The sequence below is a fragment of the Psittacula echo genome (assembly GCF_963264785.1).
Source record: "Psittacula echo genome assembly, chromosome: 5".
Classification (NCBI taxonomy): Eukaryota; Metazoa; Chordata; class Aves; order Psittaciformes; family Psittacidae; genus Psittacula; species Psittacula echo.
In genome coordinates this window covers 9,160,969-9,178,059 of record NC_137739.1, presented here as the reverse complement: position 1 = coordinate 9,178,059, position 17,091 = coordinate 9,160,969, and the positions used below count along the sequence as shown (strand labels likewise).

General features: G+C 36.8%; 1 protein-coding gene across 3 annotated transcripts in view; it reads left to right on the top strand.

Moving 5' to 3' along the window:
- Positions 1-17,091, top strand: part of VPS35L (VPS35 endosomal protein sorting factor like) — a 56,843-nt gene that overhangs the window by 18,823 nt on the left and 20,929 nt on the right. For all 3 annotated transcript variants that reach the window (XM_080617382.1, XM_080617383.1, XM_080617384.1), the window contains 14 exons: positions 119-196; positions 567-689; positions 1,410-1,456; positions 3,591-3,702; positions 3,908-4,024; positions 4,381-4,434; positions 5,164-5,244; positions 6,079-6,141; positions 6,945-7,030; positions 8,088-8,168; positions 10,550-10,613; positions 12,848-12,946; positions 13,775-13,852; positions 14,997-15,111. In XM_080617382.1, the coding sequence (XP_080473508.1) occupies positions 119-196; positions 567-689; positions 1,410-1,456; positions 3,591-3,702; positions 3,908-4,024; positions 4,381-4,434; positions 5,164-5,244; positions 6,079-6,141; positions 6,945-7,030; positions 8,088-8,168; positions 10,550-10,613; positions 12,848-12,946; positions 13,775-13,852; positions 14,997-15,111 (1,198 nt within the window). The remainder of the gene's footprint in view (positions 1-118; positions 197-566; positions 690-1,409; positions 1,457-3,590; positions 3,703-3,907; positions 4,025-4,380; positions 4,435-5,163; positions 5,245-6,078; positions 6,142-6,944; positions 7,031-8,087; positions 8,169-10,549; positions 10,614-12,847; positions 12,947-13,774; positions 13,853-14,996; positions 15,112-17,091) is intronic.

Below are 17,091 nucleotides of genomic sequence, written 5' to 3'. Positions count from 1 at the left end.
ACTCAGTATTGATTTGATATGTGTGACTAGGTATTCTCCTCTGGAAAATGTGTTTTATCTTACAACTGAAGGAGAATCATAGCTGATAGGTGCAGATAAAATCTTTCTTTTAATACAGGTTGGAATGGAAGTGGCACCACAACTCAAAGAAAGCCTTAATGAAAATTTCTTTGACTTTCTTCTAACATTTAAACAAGTAAGCAAATAAGGTGTTGGGTTTTTTTATTTGCAAAACCACATGAATACACTCCTGAACCAAACTACCACATACTTTTTAAAAATCTTTAAAGTTCTTAAATCTAGATTTGGGGATGCTTTTGTTCCCAGAGGCAGTATGGGAAACTTTACATACATTCAGATAAATTGAAACTGCTCTACTCAGCATGTTTTAATAGTAATTCTTATGAGCTCCATATTTTTTCCCCAGCAAGCAAGAAATGCTTCAGAAAATCTGTATCTTTGTGATCTTGTCTGTTGTCATGTCGATTCATACACAAACTTTGTCCAGTTTATCTCCTATTTAAATACCTTTTCACAGCAACATGGTTTTGTCTTTGTTTTAACAGATTCATGGGGACACAGTTCAGAATCAGCTGGTAGTGCAGTGTGTGGAGATTCCTTTGTATTTGACTCTATATTCTCCTGCTATAGACTGGATTTTACAGTGCATTGCATATCATGCTCCTGAGGTAAGGAAGCATGGTAATGCTTGGTACTTTTTTTTTTGGCGTTTGGGTTTAGAGTTCATTTTGCGTATTAAAAAACTCCCTCAGTCAGTATTTACATGGGCGTGAGAACTGTCTGTTTATCTTTCCTATATAGGATGAATGTTCATGTCCACAAAGCTCAAGTTAGACCGTTTCAAATTCATAGGCAGTATTCCTGTTTGTTTCTTGCTGTCCTTTAGCTAGTTTAATCTTTATTTCCTGAATTCATTAGTTTCTTCTGTCATATAGATATGAAAATGATTTGAGTAAACTGTAGCTTTGTAATTGCTTAACATAGTCAACAGGCAGTCTGGTTTGCATTCTGTGGCAGAGAGTTGGTAATCTTCACCTCTCTTGCCAGAGGTAATTGACCTGGCTGGCAAATAGTAATTACTTTGAGAAATGGCATGGCTGAAGGATTGCAAATTTCACCTCCATAAAATGGTGGGCTTGATTAAAATGCCACTGCACTTATTCCAGGAGGTGTGTTTTATGTTGTACTACACCATTGTTTTCTTGTATTATAAATGCAGGATAATGTATAATACATTATATCCTGTCTTATAAATGCAGGATAAGTCAGGATTATTGGAAGGTATTGGGTAGGTAATTGAAACAGCTTTTAGTAGATTTTACTACAGCAATTAAAGCTGAGTTTATTTGCAGTCTCTACTTCCTAATTTTAATAAGTAATTCTTTCAGGTTCTGCTTACTGAGATGATGGAGAGATGCAAAAATTTGGGGAACAAGTAAGTATTGTACAATGTAGAAGACATGAATCTGTAATGAGTACCTGTGAGCCCCTGTAATAAAACTCTCTCTCTCCCTTTTGAAAACACTTTTTGGATGCATAGTATAGCTTTTGTTCTCCCAGTATCTTACTAAATCATGATTATGAACATCTGTTTTCCAGAGATGAATTCTAGAATATGGTCGATTACTTGTAGAACGAAAGTTAATTAATTTAACTTGGTTGCTGCATTCTGGTTCCTCAGCCAAAGTTTAGGACACATTATATGTTCCCCATCAGCCATGTTTGATTCCTGGTTGTGCTTCCTTTTTCTGTTTTCCTCCCCTTCCTTCCCCCTAGCCTGCACTGGCTACAGTCAGCCCACACATGAATTTTGCAAGGGAAGTTGTAAAGCAGCTTACACCTTTGGAAGATGGTAATATTTAGACGGCTGCTTTTTTCAACATTAAAATTGGTATCCCAAATGTCTCCTAGAAGTCTGTGTGCAGAATAATCGCCTTTGGTGACTAGTTCAGGAAGGTGGTCTGAAAGTTTTGGATGTACTTTGAGCTGTGTGTATGGACTTTGGCCTGCTGGCGAGCTAATCTCAGTTCATTTTGTTGGGTAGGCAGGCTGAGTTCTGTGAAAGTTTTCAGCTATCTGTTTTTTTCCTGATGTGCTTTGCACAGTCCAGTCCTGCAGTAGCTGAGGAACTGAAATATGTTAATCATTCAGATGAGGAATGCTAGCATTAGCAGTCTGTGACTGAGCTAAGGGGTGTGGGGAAAGTGTGATTTTAAAAATGCAAGGTGAAGATGCTGTTATATCAGAGTGTATAATATGGGTAATAATCCATATACTCTGCTGTATTAATTATTTTGTATCGGTATTGATTTGCTTTGTGGAACTTATAAATCACCTTTTAGCAGTTCTTGTAAAGATGGGCAAGGGGCGTTTTCTTTGTGCCTTTTTGCCCTTTGAAGGAAGGACAAAATGCTGAGTATGATGAGTTGAGGTTTTTTGCAGAAATGTTTTTGGGACATATCTTGTATTATTATTATTATTATTATTGGGAAGTTGACTAATCCATTGTAGATGATCTATAAAGCATGACAGTTTTCTTTTAAAGTGGAGTTCTGTGGTGACTGTCAAAATATTACAAAGCAAGAGGCATCAGTATATAAACCTTTAAATAATCTCAGTGTGTTCCGTGAACTACATTGCCACCATCTAAGTGAAAAGTGCGAGCCTGCTTCTCTGTATGGTGAAGCATATACCTACTGAACTGGAAGTTCTTGTCTAATGATAAAATACAAATCCCAGTCAAATTGCAGTGAGACCACTAAAGCTCAGTCAGAAAGCACAGAGGATGCTGGGCTATTCTAAGCACTCCGTAGATTTTGCTCAAGGTAAACTGCCCTGTATTCAAACTGTCTGCTTCAGCCTAGTGAAGGACACAGTGTTTTATGAGGCAGCTTCTGTGCTAACTCATGGCTGAGTTTGCCCAAAGGAACTGCCTTTTGAATGGTACTAGATTTTGTTTCTTATGTTTGCATAATACAATCAATGAACTGGGTTTTACAGTAACATGATGAGTTCTCTGTTCCATCGGTAACTTTGGCTTGATAGTAATACAGATATGGGTCTGAATGATTAATCATAAATGTCTGAATATGTCACTGCCAGTTATCATATGATAATGACTGTTTGGATTTATTTAAATCCAATTCAGCTGCTAGAAATTTCATTTTTTTAATGTACATATATATTTTAATTCAGTGAGAAAAACTTCAATAGAGATTTGCCCTCCCAAAATATACTTCTGAACTGTAGTTAAAAAGAGAGAGTAAGTTTCCAAATTTGTTGGCTACTCCTGGTTTACTTGATCTTTCCAGTAAATTTCTGGTAGAACAATGGCTTCAGATAAACCTGTGTGGAGTAAGTATTCTACAAGCTGGGCTATATTTTCCTTATCTGATGGCTTAATGTTTTCTTGTTTTGCTGTGGGTTCTTTCTTCCTTATCGCCTTCTTTACAATTTAGAATTGATTCTGCACAGTTTTTAGTTTAAGAAGTTTGGATTAATGTAACTGAAGGGACAATCAAAGTTTCATTGATGTGGAGCTTAATTGATTTGTTTTATGTTCATTGTAGTGCTTTGCTGTTGAATTCAATAATGTCAGCATTCAGAGCAGAGTTTATTGCTGCAAGATCTATGGACTTCATTGGCATGATTAAAGAGTGTGATGAATCTGGATTCCCGAAGGTAAGTTTTTGTATGTAATTTGTAACAGTTCCTGTTTGTTGTCTGACAGAGTTCTTTATGCAGTTAGTTGCCTGCCTAACTTGCACAGCATTTAAATTAAAGGTGGTGTAATCAAAAACTCTTCTTGCACAGTGTATGTGCCAGAGCAGTGTTGAACAGACATGCATCTTCTCCTCGTAATTTAAAATTTGTCATTAACTTTCAGCATCTCCTCTTTCGCTCCTTGGGATTAAACTTGGCATTGGCTGATCCTCCTGAAAATGATCGCCTTCAAATATTAAATGAAGCCTGGAAGGTTATAACAAAGCTGAAGAACCCGCAGGTGAGTTATTGTCTTTTCTGTTTCACTACTCATTTTGTGTTTAAGGCAGAATTGTTCAGTAAGCATATGCTTAGCATGACATGGTTTACCTTTTCTAGATACAGACAGTTGTCAAAAAATATAATGCTTGGTAATATCTGTATATGACCGCTGTTTTCCTGAGTTCTGTTAGAACAACTTAATTCTATATAATATAAGTCTACATAAGCAACTTTTGAGGTCTGTCATTAGTGCTTGATCCTTAGGTCTGCGTGAATAGTACCACAGAAGTTTATTCTTTTAAGTGTAATTTTTGCAAGTGTACTTCTTATAACCTCTTGTAAATAGTGGTAATTGTAAGCCATGTGTATTTCTAGGATTATATCAACTGTGCTGAAGTGTGGGTGGAGTACACATGCAGGCATTTTACGGTACGTGCAACTTATTTTGTTTCATTTGAAGGTTTTCTGATACAGATTAAGTAGCTGTATTAGCAGTTTGGTGTTAAAAATGGAAAAGCTATGAGTACCCAATGTAAGTGTATAGGACTTCAGTAGTGAAGGAAAAAATGTATTTCCTTTCGTGAAAGATGAATAGGGACAAAAGATGCAGATTTGAAGGAGTCTTTACCACTGCCCAGCACTGCCTGTTTCTTACCCTTTTATTATAATGGCAGATCCTACAAGGATGCTGGGGATGGACTATTCATCAGGGGCTGTAGTGACAGGACAAGGGGTAACGGGTTAAAACTTAAACAGGGGAAGTTTAGATTGGATATAAGGAAGAAATTCTTTACTGAGAGGGTGGTGAGGCACTGGAATGGGTTTGCCCAGGGAGGTTGTGAATGCTCCATCCTTGGCGGTGTTCAAGTCCATGTTGGATGAGGCCTTGGGTGACATGGTTTAGTGTGGGGTGTCCCTGCCCATGATAGGGGGTTGGCACTTGATGATCTTAAGGTCCTTTCCAACCCTAACTATTCTATGATTCTATGAACCAGTTTAAGTAATGATTTACTACAGCTATGCCTGAAGTTCCTGACTTAACTAGAGCTCTGTAGAAAGCTGATGCTTAGGCAAATGGAACTCCGACTAGTTTTCAGTGACTTGATTCATGTACCGATTTCATTACTGTATTTTGTAACCTCATTTTTCGCTAAACAGAAACGGGAGGTCAATACAGTTTTGGCTGATGTTATCAAACACATGACTCCTGATCGAGCCTTTGAAGATGCTTACCCCCAGGTAAAGAATTTGTTTTGCCCAATCTGTGAAAATCTGGTGTGCATTTTCTTAAATGAATTTAAATCTTAAACGTTACTGATGCCTGTTACCACAAAATAATTATTTTTAAACCCTGGCTATAATTTGGGAAGCCTTTTGGAGCAGTGTAATGCTGTGATTTGTTCCTTCATTTTTCTCTGCACATCAGTCTTTCAGAAAAATGCTAAACCAGAATGACATATGTATTTAGAAGCAGCAATAGTTAACTCCTACACCAACAGTGGTCTGCTGAAGAAAATGAGCAATCATGGCAGGCTGTTTAAACAGAAGTAAAATAATCAATCTCTACTTGACATTGTTAAGGCTTCAGAGAATTACCATGTCCAGTTCTGCATGCCAGGTGAGATATGGATTAGTTGAAGAGGTTCTAGAAGAAGGTTTTTGTGGTTACTTGGATGGTAGATAAAGTGCCTACAAAAGAAGATTTAGCAAATTGGTTTGGTTTTTTGTTTATTTGGTTTGTTTTTTTTTCTTTTAGTCAAGAGAGCTGGGATATGCAGACTATAAATTGGAAAAATCTGCCTAACTATAAAGGACAAATAAAGCCTGGGCAGGCTGATGACCCTTCTTTATATGAGTTCAGAAGAGCATGTTGGAAAAACATCTGCTAGGAACAGCATAGCTGTAGTTGATCCTGCTTTGGGGAAAGAAATTACATTGATGAATGCTTGAAGTGTCTTCCAACCTAGTTTTCTATGAATAACTAGAGAAGAATAATCCCAGGTGTGGATAGTCTTGATTCAACTTGTATTACAATAATTTCCCTCTTTTTTTTCCCTTTTTTTTTCTCTTTAGCTGCAGTCAATTATTCAGAAAGTTATTACCTATATCTATGACTTCTCTTTGCTTTTCTCAGTGGTAAGTGATACTCTGTTTAATAAAGTTTTAAGAACCATTTAGCACTGTTTCTGTAAGAGAATTTACCTGACTTGGTAACTGCTGCTTACTACTTATATATTCATTATTCTAATTCAAATTTTTTCCTTTTTTTTTTTCCTTAGGCTGTTAGATTCTGTATGTTTGTTACTATGGCATAAGTGACAATCAGTGGAAGATAAAATACCGTTTAGTTGTTTGTGTGTTTGTGTAATTGCTGATAGCTGGTTTTATGTTATGGTGTATACTTAACACGCTCTGTTATAGGGCTTAAATTTGGCATTGAAACCAAGTGAAATTTAGAGAGGTCAAGGACAGTGTATGAGGTAGAGAAAGAGGAACAAAGAGCATCAAAGTGCTGAAACCAGTTGAAGAGCAATATTCAGGAGTGACCCTGTGGATTTGAAATCAAGTCTTGTTCACAAATTGCTCAGATAATTCTGAAAAACTTACCCTTGCTATGTTCTTGATATGATACAGAAACAAAGTATTTCAGTATTTTAGCAACCTAAAGCCTTATCTTGGAAGGAAATGTGACTATCTTGGACCTTCATAAGTTGCCCTGGGTACATGGAAAATGGTTGCTGGCGCATGGCTTGTTTTCATTGTTTTTAATATCCTTCCTTTAGTTCCCATAGATGTCTGAATTTGTCATGATGTTAAGCTGTTTCAGTAAAATAATTTTAACTGAAACAGCTATGAATGTAAAACCCAACATATTTACTGTTTCAGTGTTTTGTTTGTAAAATACCTAATTTTACTTGTTTGTGTATTTGTACTTTCAGGAGAAATTCCTGCCATTTCTGGATATGTTCCAGAAGGAAAGTGTGAGAGTGGAGGTTTGCAAGTGCATTATGGAATCTTTTATTAAGTAAGTGGGGAATATTGAGATTAAATGCGTTCTGGAGGGTCTGGGGAATGTGTTGACAGATTGCTAGGGAAGGTAAGTCAGTATATAGGCCACGTAGCTTGTGAAGATGTTCCAGGCTGTGGACAAATGAAAATGAAAACGTGTGAATTTTGTTAATCTGTTGATTGACTGTTTAACTGTTCACAAAGAGAACTGAAATTGAAGAACTGCTGTTGATGCTGACTTGCTGTGGATTAACACAATAGTTGTAATCTGAGCTTTTTAAAATCTACATTGCCTAAGTCAGTTTATGAAATTTATTTCATGTTCCAGCTGATGTGACAGCACAGAACTGTTACTTTGCTATAATGAAGGAAGAGAGAGTCTCTTGTTACAAGATCCATTATGCAGAAAAATGGGTATTTCCACAGTTGAAAATGAACTTACAAGATGAGACTTCAGCTTCAAATGTTGTACAAGTCAAACAGTCCTTTTCTTTTCAAATAATTAACAGGTTCCTTGAAACATTTTTTACTTTTTCACCTTCCCTTCATGTATTTATGTACACTGCTCATTCTCCCAGAGCCTGCTTTTCCCTTGGCTAAACAGCCTTTGCTCATGAGAGATGCTGCAGCCCCTTAATCATCTTAATGGTGCTCTGCTGCACATATGCCCCTGTACCTAAACGTGACATACATCCAGCCTGCCTGTCCATCAGTAGCTGAGAAACTTTATTACTTCTGGATAGATCTAGGATTGCTTTGTTTTGATGTTCCTAGATTGTCTTAATGTATCCCATGTCTAGCGCTTTGTGTCCCTTAAGGAGTCAGATTCTGTAGCTTGGCAGTAAAGCTCCATGTATTAAGATAGCATTTCCTGACTGACATTTGTTGGAATTGTACGTCTGTAACCACATGATCTTAGGAGTTCTGTTGGTTAGAAAATGAATATAAAACTTCTGTAGTGTCATACAGTGGTGATAATTTGAATTATGCATTAAATTGGTATTATTCTAGTAACTGTTTTTCATTTAGACAGAGCAGGATTATTCATCGCTTTTCCTAAAACATTTTTACAGGCATCAGCAGGAATCTACAAAGGATCCAGTTATACTCAATGCTCTTCTGCATATCTGCAAGACGATGCATGATTCTGTGAAGTAAGATTAACTTTACTCATACTAATAACTGTCTTTATTGCAGAGTTTGGCTGCTTGGTGTACAGTTTCACATTTCTGAGGCTGTTTGTTTCATGGTGGATTAAGACATGGACCCAATTAGCGGTGAGGGAAGAGCTGTGCGGTGAAGTTGCAGCACGTACCATTTGCTCTTTAGTTACTGCTTTATTTTGAATACTGAAGCGGAATGTTAAAAGGAAAGTAGCAACAGTTTTGTAGTTTCTAGTGAAGCAGGGACTCTAAGCTGAGACAGAAACCAATGTAATCTTTGAGTTACAGCGAATAATAAGCTATTTTTGAGATGTTTTGAGATATTTTTTGAGAGCACAAATTTTCATGCTCAATTACACCTTTTCTTGGGCCACTTTTTTCAGCCGTTACAAAGGGGTGTGAAATCTTTAAAAGGTCACCTGCAAGATCTCTAGGAACTTGAGTAGGGGAAGTTAGAACAAAGGAAAAGCTCTTTGAACATTCGATGTCTTTCCCCTAAATACTCCTCTTTTCCCCTTGACTTTGAGTGCTGAGATTGCTGGGGATCCTGGTTACCCTGTGGCACCCTCACTGTTTGAATAGTAGTTGTGCAATCTGAAAAACAGCTGTGGTTTGCAGGTAACTTGAAAAAGCACACAGAAAACTGTGTTTGAAAATAGAGCCGGAATCACAGTGCTGCAAATTTTAGATCTTAAGAGCAAAAACCTATTTTTTTTCTTCTAGTTTGGGTTGAGTAGAATTGTAAGGGCAGTTTCTTTTTGCACTCTGAGCCCAGAGCCTCTTAGCATGGCAGATGCTGTAAAAGAACTTGTAACTTCCTCAGCCTTGATATGCCGTGAATGCAAGATTTAATGCCTGTAAAGAAGTCCAATTTGGCATGTAATTCCAATTTATACCAGCTAGAGTGCTTTATTTTGGGTTAAAGCACCTTATTTGGCTCTGTGTTGCACTAAAAGCAACTTCAACCTTTACATAGAACAATATATTGAAGGTGAAAGATCTTGTTATAAAAATTAAGCAGTTTATTGCAACCCATATTTGGTGCTCCTCTGACATTTTGCCAAAACATTTTCAAGCATTTACTGGGATCCTTAATGTCCCCTAAACCAGCAGTTCATTAGCTGGGATAAGCTGGTACATCATTAGCTTGGTTATGTTGTGTCATCTCTGATTGGCAAATCATCATAAAGTCTAACTAACTTAAAGTAACTCCTGCATTGACTTTACATCCTGACTCAGGAAACTCCCAAGCCATTGTGTAGGGCTCACTGACCCCCATAACAGCTGTTGGAGGATAACAGCCTGTAAGCTGGTGGGGGTCTGATTCAGAGTTGAACTGGAAACCTATAACTGACCCAGAGATCTCATTACAAGTCTTCTGAGCCTTTCAGAGCCCATCAGTTGGCTCTTTTGATTGGCAATGCACTAATGAACTAATCATGCTGAGATTTTCTTTCCTCCTTTACTGAATTTGTATAATAAAACTATTGTTCTCTTCCCATCTGGTGTCTGAGCTAGGAAATTGGTAACTAAAGGTCAAAGCTGGAGCCAAGTAGATAATAGTAAAAGGATTAAATTGTATTAGTTAATTGCAATTTAACTTTTTGTTCATCCATTTTCAGCAAACCAGGTTTGACTTACTGGATTTTCATGTGATGCAAATTTGTTTCAAATCAGATTTGGACTGTTGCTGTAGAACAGGTGTCTGTGATAATCTTGAAAAGAAACTATTTTTGCATGTTATTTTAATTCAGTTCTTACTAAAACATCAAAAAGTTAGAACTGTAACAAGATGATGTTAATTATTTTTCTAATTATGTGGCAGGGTTAGTTAAAAACAAAAATCCAAACAAAAACCCAGGCGAAACAATAAACGGATGTTGTTTCTAAAATAAGCACTTTAACTGTTACATATACTATTTAAAGTGTATTTTAAAAGCTTTACCCCTGCAATAAGATAATTTTCTTCTAAGAATAGATTTAGTAGTTTCTTTAGGTTTTTATAATCAGTTCCTGCTCAAATTCTCACGTTGTAACACAAGGCTGAAGCCGTTTGCTTGCTGCAGAAAAGAACATTAGCTTAGCTTCCTTCTCATTCCAAAATCGAGTGTCTGTGAAATCTGAAGACACTCTTAGTTATTTTTACGTTTATTTTCTATAATTTGGAATTTAGTTTGGTGCATGGTTGACCTAGTGGTACTCTAAAATTAGTTTTATTGCTTTATAACTAAAATTATGAGCTTAGTGGACTTAGTGTGAAAAATACTTTCTATAAACATAACATTATATAAAATACTATGTGTCATTTGAACCTTTACAGAGAGTAAGGCAAGAAATATGCTAAAATTTGCCATATAAATTTTCTGTTGTAGTGCACTAACACTTGAGGATGAGAAAAGAATGTTAGCAGCTTTGATAAATGGATTCATAAAAATGGTGAGTGACAATTGTGTGCAACTGTTGGGGTTGTACCTTATAGCTTGGATTTGCCTGGGATCCCCATGAGAAACAGGTGCCTGTTTCACTGAATCAGAGACTGTGTGTCTGACTTGCTTAAGGCCATTGAAAAGCCCAACTGGTGAATTTTATGAAGTAAGTATGTGTGTGTTGAAATAAATGTCATACAGTGTTGAAGCTGACATGGTGCACTATGAGAGTTTAAATTGCATATGTTTAACCACATTTTCTGCTAGGTTTTTGGGAACATGGGAAGTATTTGAAAGTTAAACAGCAGTTAAAGTCTTCCCTGTTATAGCTGATTTATGTGAATGAAGTTCCACTATCCAGCTCTAAATGGAGACAATGCCAGCTTTAAAAAACAGACAAAAAAAGACTTGCAATTTCTTATCTCTGCTTATCTTAATTTATAAATAAGATAATTTGAATTGTCAGATTAGGAATCCCACAAAAACTCCAACTGTTTTATCTTGAAATTTATTTTTAACCCTTCCCTCCCTCTTATCCCAATAAAATCTTTTGTTCTCATCTGTTGTGTTTGAAATGTCAGGTTGTTTTAGGGAGATGTTCTCAAGCTTTTTTTATTGTCTAACCAGGTACTCTCAACGCTTGGCTTTTCTTTCACATAGAGCTGACAGGCTTTGTCTCTACTTGTCGTCTTTGTTATTTGTTACAGTGCCATGAATTTATCTCTAGATGGTTGCTTTCTCTTCAGCTATAATAATTTGCTATTTAATATGTTCTAATATAATTTTGCTTTATTAAGCTTTATGTGCAGGATAATACTGTATTATTTCCTTTAGGAGGATTTCCCACATTGAATAGTATTTGATGTGGCTTTACAGTTTTGGTTTAGGGGGAAATAAAATCCCATAGCAGCAAAATGACTAGTTATAAATTTTAAACCAGCACACATTAGATGTGGGGTGGGAAGGTGTTGTGGCAGTCATTTTAGTCAGGCTTTCATATGGAAAGCACTGTATTTTTAGAGATGTTTTCTTGAGACTTGTAGTCAAGAATCAGCAGTTGCACAAATAGACGAAAGGCGAAGGCAGTTGTCTGTAATGCAAGAAGCAATCCTTTGTTTTCCAGTGCAGTTCCTTTGATCTTTCACTGTATGGATTAAGTGTCGTTTTCATTTTAATTCTGAAAAAAATCTTTTGCATGTGGCTTGAGAAATAATAAATAATGCAACCTTTACTTCTATTAGGAAGAAAAAAATCCATTTAAATTCATAAATGTAGACTGCCTGGAGACTGTTTCTCTTGCTGCGCTTTTAACTGACAGCTGAGACACTTCAGCTGACAGCACTTGGGGTTTTAAAATCTAGAGGCTTGGAATTAGAGTGCACTTACACAAGGGTTGTTTTTTTTGACTTCTCTCTTTCCTGCCAGCATCCAAGCTTACAGGCTTTTGCCATGCTATATAAGCATATATTTATTAACCAAATTCAAGGAAACCCTGCTTTTACAACTGGTACATCTGGTTAGGAAAATGCTAATCTCTCCCAGAGGCCCTGCATCAACTAGAAATTACAGTAATCTGAGTACAGATTCACTGACCTGTTTCTCGTTTTCTGTTGTTTGGGGTTTTAGAATCATAGAATAGTTAGGGCTGGAAAGGACCTAAAGATCATCTAGTTCCAACTCCCCTGCCATGGGCAGGAACGCCTACCACTAAACCATGTCACCCAAGGCTCTGTCCAACCTGGCCTTGAACACCGCTAGGGGTGGAGCATTCACAACTTCCCTGGGCAACCCATTCCAGTGCCTCACCACCCTCTCAGTAAAGAACTTTTTTGTTTTGTTTTGCTTTTCAAGTATGAGCAAGTATGAGCAAGTGTTGTTCCCTGTTCTGTGAAGAATTGAGAGTTCTGCTAGTTTTGAAAGCTCTTCACAAATCTAGGATTTAAGTTTCGTTTTATTGATAAATTCTTGATCTGTGAAGTAGGAGATCCTGTGGAGTATGGACAGAAAAAACCCAGCAAAACGTTCAAGTTTCCCTGAAAGTTAGGTATTGGAAATCATACAGTTAAAAGGACACAGATTCCCCAGGTGCTATTTTTTTGTTAGTGATGGGGGGTTTTCTTGCCCCAGTATATAGAGATTTTGATTTTTGAATATCTGTGCTTTGTCTGTATGCATTTTTCTTGTTTGTTTCTTAAAGTTAATGGCCTACAACGGTAAAAACTTACGAGTTTTTGTCTTTTATAGGTTTCATTTGGCCGTGACTTTGAACAACAGCTGAGTTTCTATGTTGAAGCCAGGTCAATGTTTTGCAATTTGGAGCCTGTTCTAGTCCAGTTGATTCATGTAAGCTTCAGTTTATCTCCATTATCTTAACAAGTGGGGATATATTTGCCATTCTCCCATTCCCTCTCCAGATTATTGGTCTATGTCAGAGTAAGTCTGAAGTCTTTTTATCAGGTGTTTATAAAGTAGACTTTGATCTTGTCTCTCATGTTATCACGCTAAACTCTGTGAAGTTTTTGCTTGACAGGCATGCATGGTGTCATTGCAACAAAGAAAACTGGCTATCTTGCTAGAGATTTCATGTCTTACAAAATAAATGGCACTTCTATGCAGTCAGAATTTTGGTTCTATCTTCTATAATCCTCCATCTAGGAGAGATTAGACTATGTCTGGCTGCAGATACAGGCAGAGTCCTGCTGTGATGGGGAAGGTTAATCTCTTCTGTATTCAGTCACATGTCAGGTGAGCATTAGTTGCATCTGATTGCTTTGCAGCACTGTATCTTCTCTTAAATCCTTTTATTATCTTGTGGTTGGTTTTTTTTTTTTGTTGGGTTTTTTTTTTAATAAACTAGAAATCATGGGTTTTCTGCCAGGCAGGAGTTGATGACAGCATTATAGCTGGGAAGCAAGGAAGGACCTAAAGCCTGAATAAATCAGCAAGTCTGCCTTCACAAACCTTCAGAATCATATTTGCCTTAAGGCACAATCACTAAAATTCTCCAAGTAAAAACAAAGTAGTACAGTGAGAGCACAACGTATCAGGGTCCCTTTTGACAGTTTCTGTTCTCTAAATGCATGCAGTAAAGCATGCAGTTTGTTACTTGCTGCTGACCTAATAAATCTGTGCATTTTTCTTTAATGATTTGCCTTTGTTTTTTCTGTGTAGTCTGTGAACCAGCTGGCAATGGAAACAAGAAAGGTGATGAAAGGAAATCATTCCAGAAAGACTGCAGCATTTGTCAGGGTAGGTCTGACTCTAACAAACTTTGAGCCTGCTGCCATAGCAGATAATACTATCTGCTGCCACCTAAGTTTATAGTTTTTGCAAAACTGATGTGTTAGTAATTTTTACACTGTTTGTAGTCCTGTTTTCTCTTGTTACCATTGATCTTTACTCTCTAAAGTAAATGCTGCTGTTTTAGGAAAAAAAAGCCCCAAAGCATCTAATATAGCAGCTTTGTGTTAAAAAAGAACAGCAAGACTGACTCCCTCTCCAAAGGAAGGTCCATTGGAGGGGTGTTCATGTGAATTCTAGAAAGCTCAGCTTTTCAAATTAGGTATGAAACCAAGTACGTAATTTCTGTGTAACCGTCGCAGCAAGAATGGGAGTTAGGGAGAAAAGAATATGTTTAAACTGTCTCATAATATCAGTGTTGATATGCTGAAATCAGTATTTGAATTTCAAATAAAGTGCTGCTTTCAACTATAGTGCCTCTGAGTCTATACAAATACGGTCAAATGAGCTTTGAACCATGCACAAGCTGTGCAAGTTGCTCGTGTTCCCCTCTTCTCACCTGAAATGTAGCAACTAAGGTGTCTTCATCTTCATGTGCTGGGAAGGTGTTTACATATGCTACCATTAAAGAATGGATTTTTGTTTGTGGTACCTGGGCATTGATGTCCTGGACAAAGGATAGTGAGGGTGGCAAGGGCCAATTTCTGTATGGCTGGGAGCTACTTCCTCAACCTAGGTATTTGGCCTGTTCCAGTAGGTTTAAAGCTGCAGCATGCTGCACTGGATCTGCTTCCTTCCAGATGCACACAGTGCACCTGACAGATAGATTGTCCCTGCTTTCCTACTTAGATTTTGGTCTTGAGCTGCAAGCTGGTTACCTGAGGAGAGAGGGACTCTGAGCTGGAGTCATAGAGTAAGCTTTGAGCTAATGTATTTATAATAACAATAATTAATAGTAATAAATGTTGTTATACTTATTGAAATAATGAGAAATTTGAAGTTGCTGGTTTTGGACTTCACATAACATTTTATGGAAAGTCTTTCCCAAAACCGATTTACAGATTTTGATTCCTAATGGTGTATAAAATCAGTAATGATTGCTGTAACTCTGAGATTGGAATTTTCTTCAGTTTCCTTTTTTTATTTGCTTTAGGCTTGTGTTGCCTTCTGCTTCATTACAATTCCATCTCTGAGTGGTATCTTCACACGCCTTAATCTGTATCTACACTCTGGACAGGTTGCTCTGGCAAATCAGTGCCTTTCACAAGGTAAGGCACAAATTTGTCTATTTAAAGGTTCTCATATTTCAGAAGTATTTCTAGCTATGAATAATAACTTGGTTGAAATCATAAGTTGTATAAGAATGTTTATGATGTAATTAAAATACAGCCCTGTTTGAAGCACTGTTACAGTGAAAACTTGTCACATAAAGCAACTCTTCAGTTCTAATGCATCCTGTGATCTAAAAAACCAAGACATCTGAGTCTGCTTGACATAGTCATGGCTATGAGGTAGGTTGTCCTAAATTACTTAGAAATTATGGAAAGCATGGAATGTTTTATTTTCCTCTTGCATAATTATGCAAGCACTCTGATCACAAATTACGTGCTTTATTATAACTGTGGGAAAAGAAACTAGTTCATCTGTGTAGTAGTTCACAAGCTGACAAAATCCTGCAACAAGCTGGAAAAGAATTAAAACTTAGGTCACTGACACTAGAAACTTGCTACCAAAGCATGTGTGTGAAAAACGTTTAGCTAAGAGATATGCCTCCGCATCAGAGTGAAGCAATTGAGTAATACCAAATAACATGAAGGATGAAAAATGTATTTTCTGATTTTGATCTGAAATATTTATTGAACCAGGGCCTGAGTACAGTTTGTAACCATCCTTTAGCTCTGTCTTTAAGTAATTGGAAATTCTGGCAAAAAGTGATTTGGGGAAACAACTGGAGCTCCCCTGGCACCAGAAGGAGTATTAAGTCTGCATCACCATTTAATATCATCTTATGCCTGTTCATATCACAAAGGGAACCTATTACCTATTCTGAAAGTCTTTTCATACTTTTAACTGCAGTATTTTATTTTTCCTTATTTTTTATGTGAAGTCATTCTACTTTGTTTCGCAATTTTAATACTGACTTTAAATGTCTCTTTTTTAATGGTGAATGCTTTTCCTATACATGTTTTTGGTGGAGCTGTGAAAGTAATAAATTGGATACTTTGCAACATCTTTTGTTGTGGCTATTAATTCTTTGTTTTAGCTGTCTGCTTCTTCACAAGAGCTTGCTTTCCAAGCCCTGCATTTACCAGTAAGTTCCAGCTGCACAAACAAGCTGACTTAGGATGCTGATAAAGACTTTTTAGTACTGGGTGACTGTTGTGTTTCTTTGTTTTGAATCTGACACTGCCCGTGTAGCAAAGCAGAGGGATTTAGAATAAAGCTGTCTGTTTTGTCCAAGTATATTGCGCAAATAAAAGATCTGCAAAGTCTGTTGTTGTACAATTAGTACTGTGCAGTTTCTTTGTAGATAACAGTTTACCAAAAATGGACTCACTTTTTCTTCCTTGTGTTTGTTTAATTGATCAGCTTACTTTATCATCTGTATCTATTCTTGTTATTGTTGCTTTGTTGCAGTGCATCTCTAGTTAGAAGCAAATCCAAAGCAGTTTTTCTGCAATGTTCAGTCTTTGAGGTCTATGTCCTGCCCATTTTGGGACCATCTCTGTGATGTAATAATCTTTCAATTTATAAACTGCCTTTCCACCATTTTTGTGATCCACGTCTTCTCTGAGAGAGACTCTTGGGCTGTAACAATTGCCCTCATTTTTCAGTGTGGCAGTTTGACATGTGAACACAGTGCACTCAGTGAACAATGAGTAGGATCCCCATTCTAAAATCTTTTAAGGTAACAGGTATATGCAAAGTATTGTGAACTCAATCTCTAAAATACATATCTATTAGCCACTGTCTCCTGAATTTTAGACTCACAGTCTAGAGGAAGGAGCATTTGGTCCATCTCAGTTTTTGTTGAAATGAAGCATATGCAAAACTGGTGTTCAGCAGCTTACTTGGTTTACCAAGGTTTTATTGTTATACACTTTTCTGCTTCCTTAGGAAAGCTATTTCAGGTATAAAATAATATATATAATTATATACATATATTATATAATATATATTATATATATAATATATATAATATACATATACATATATATGTATATACATATACATATATAATATAATAT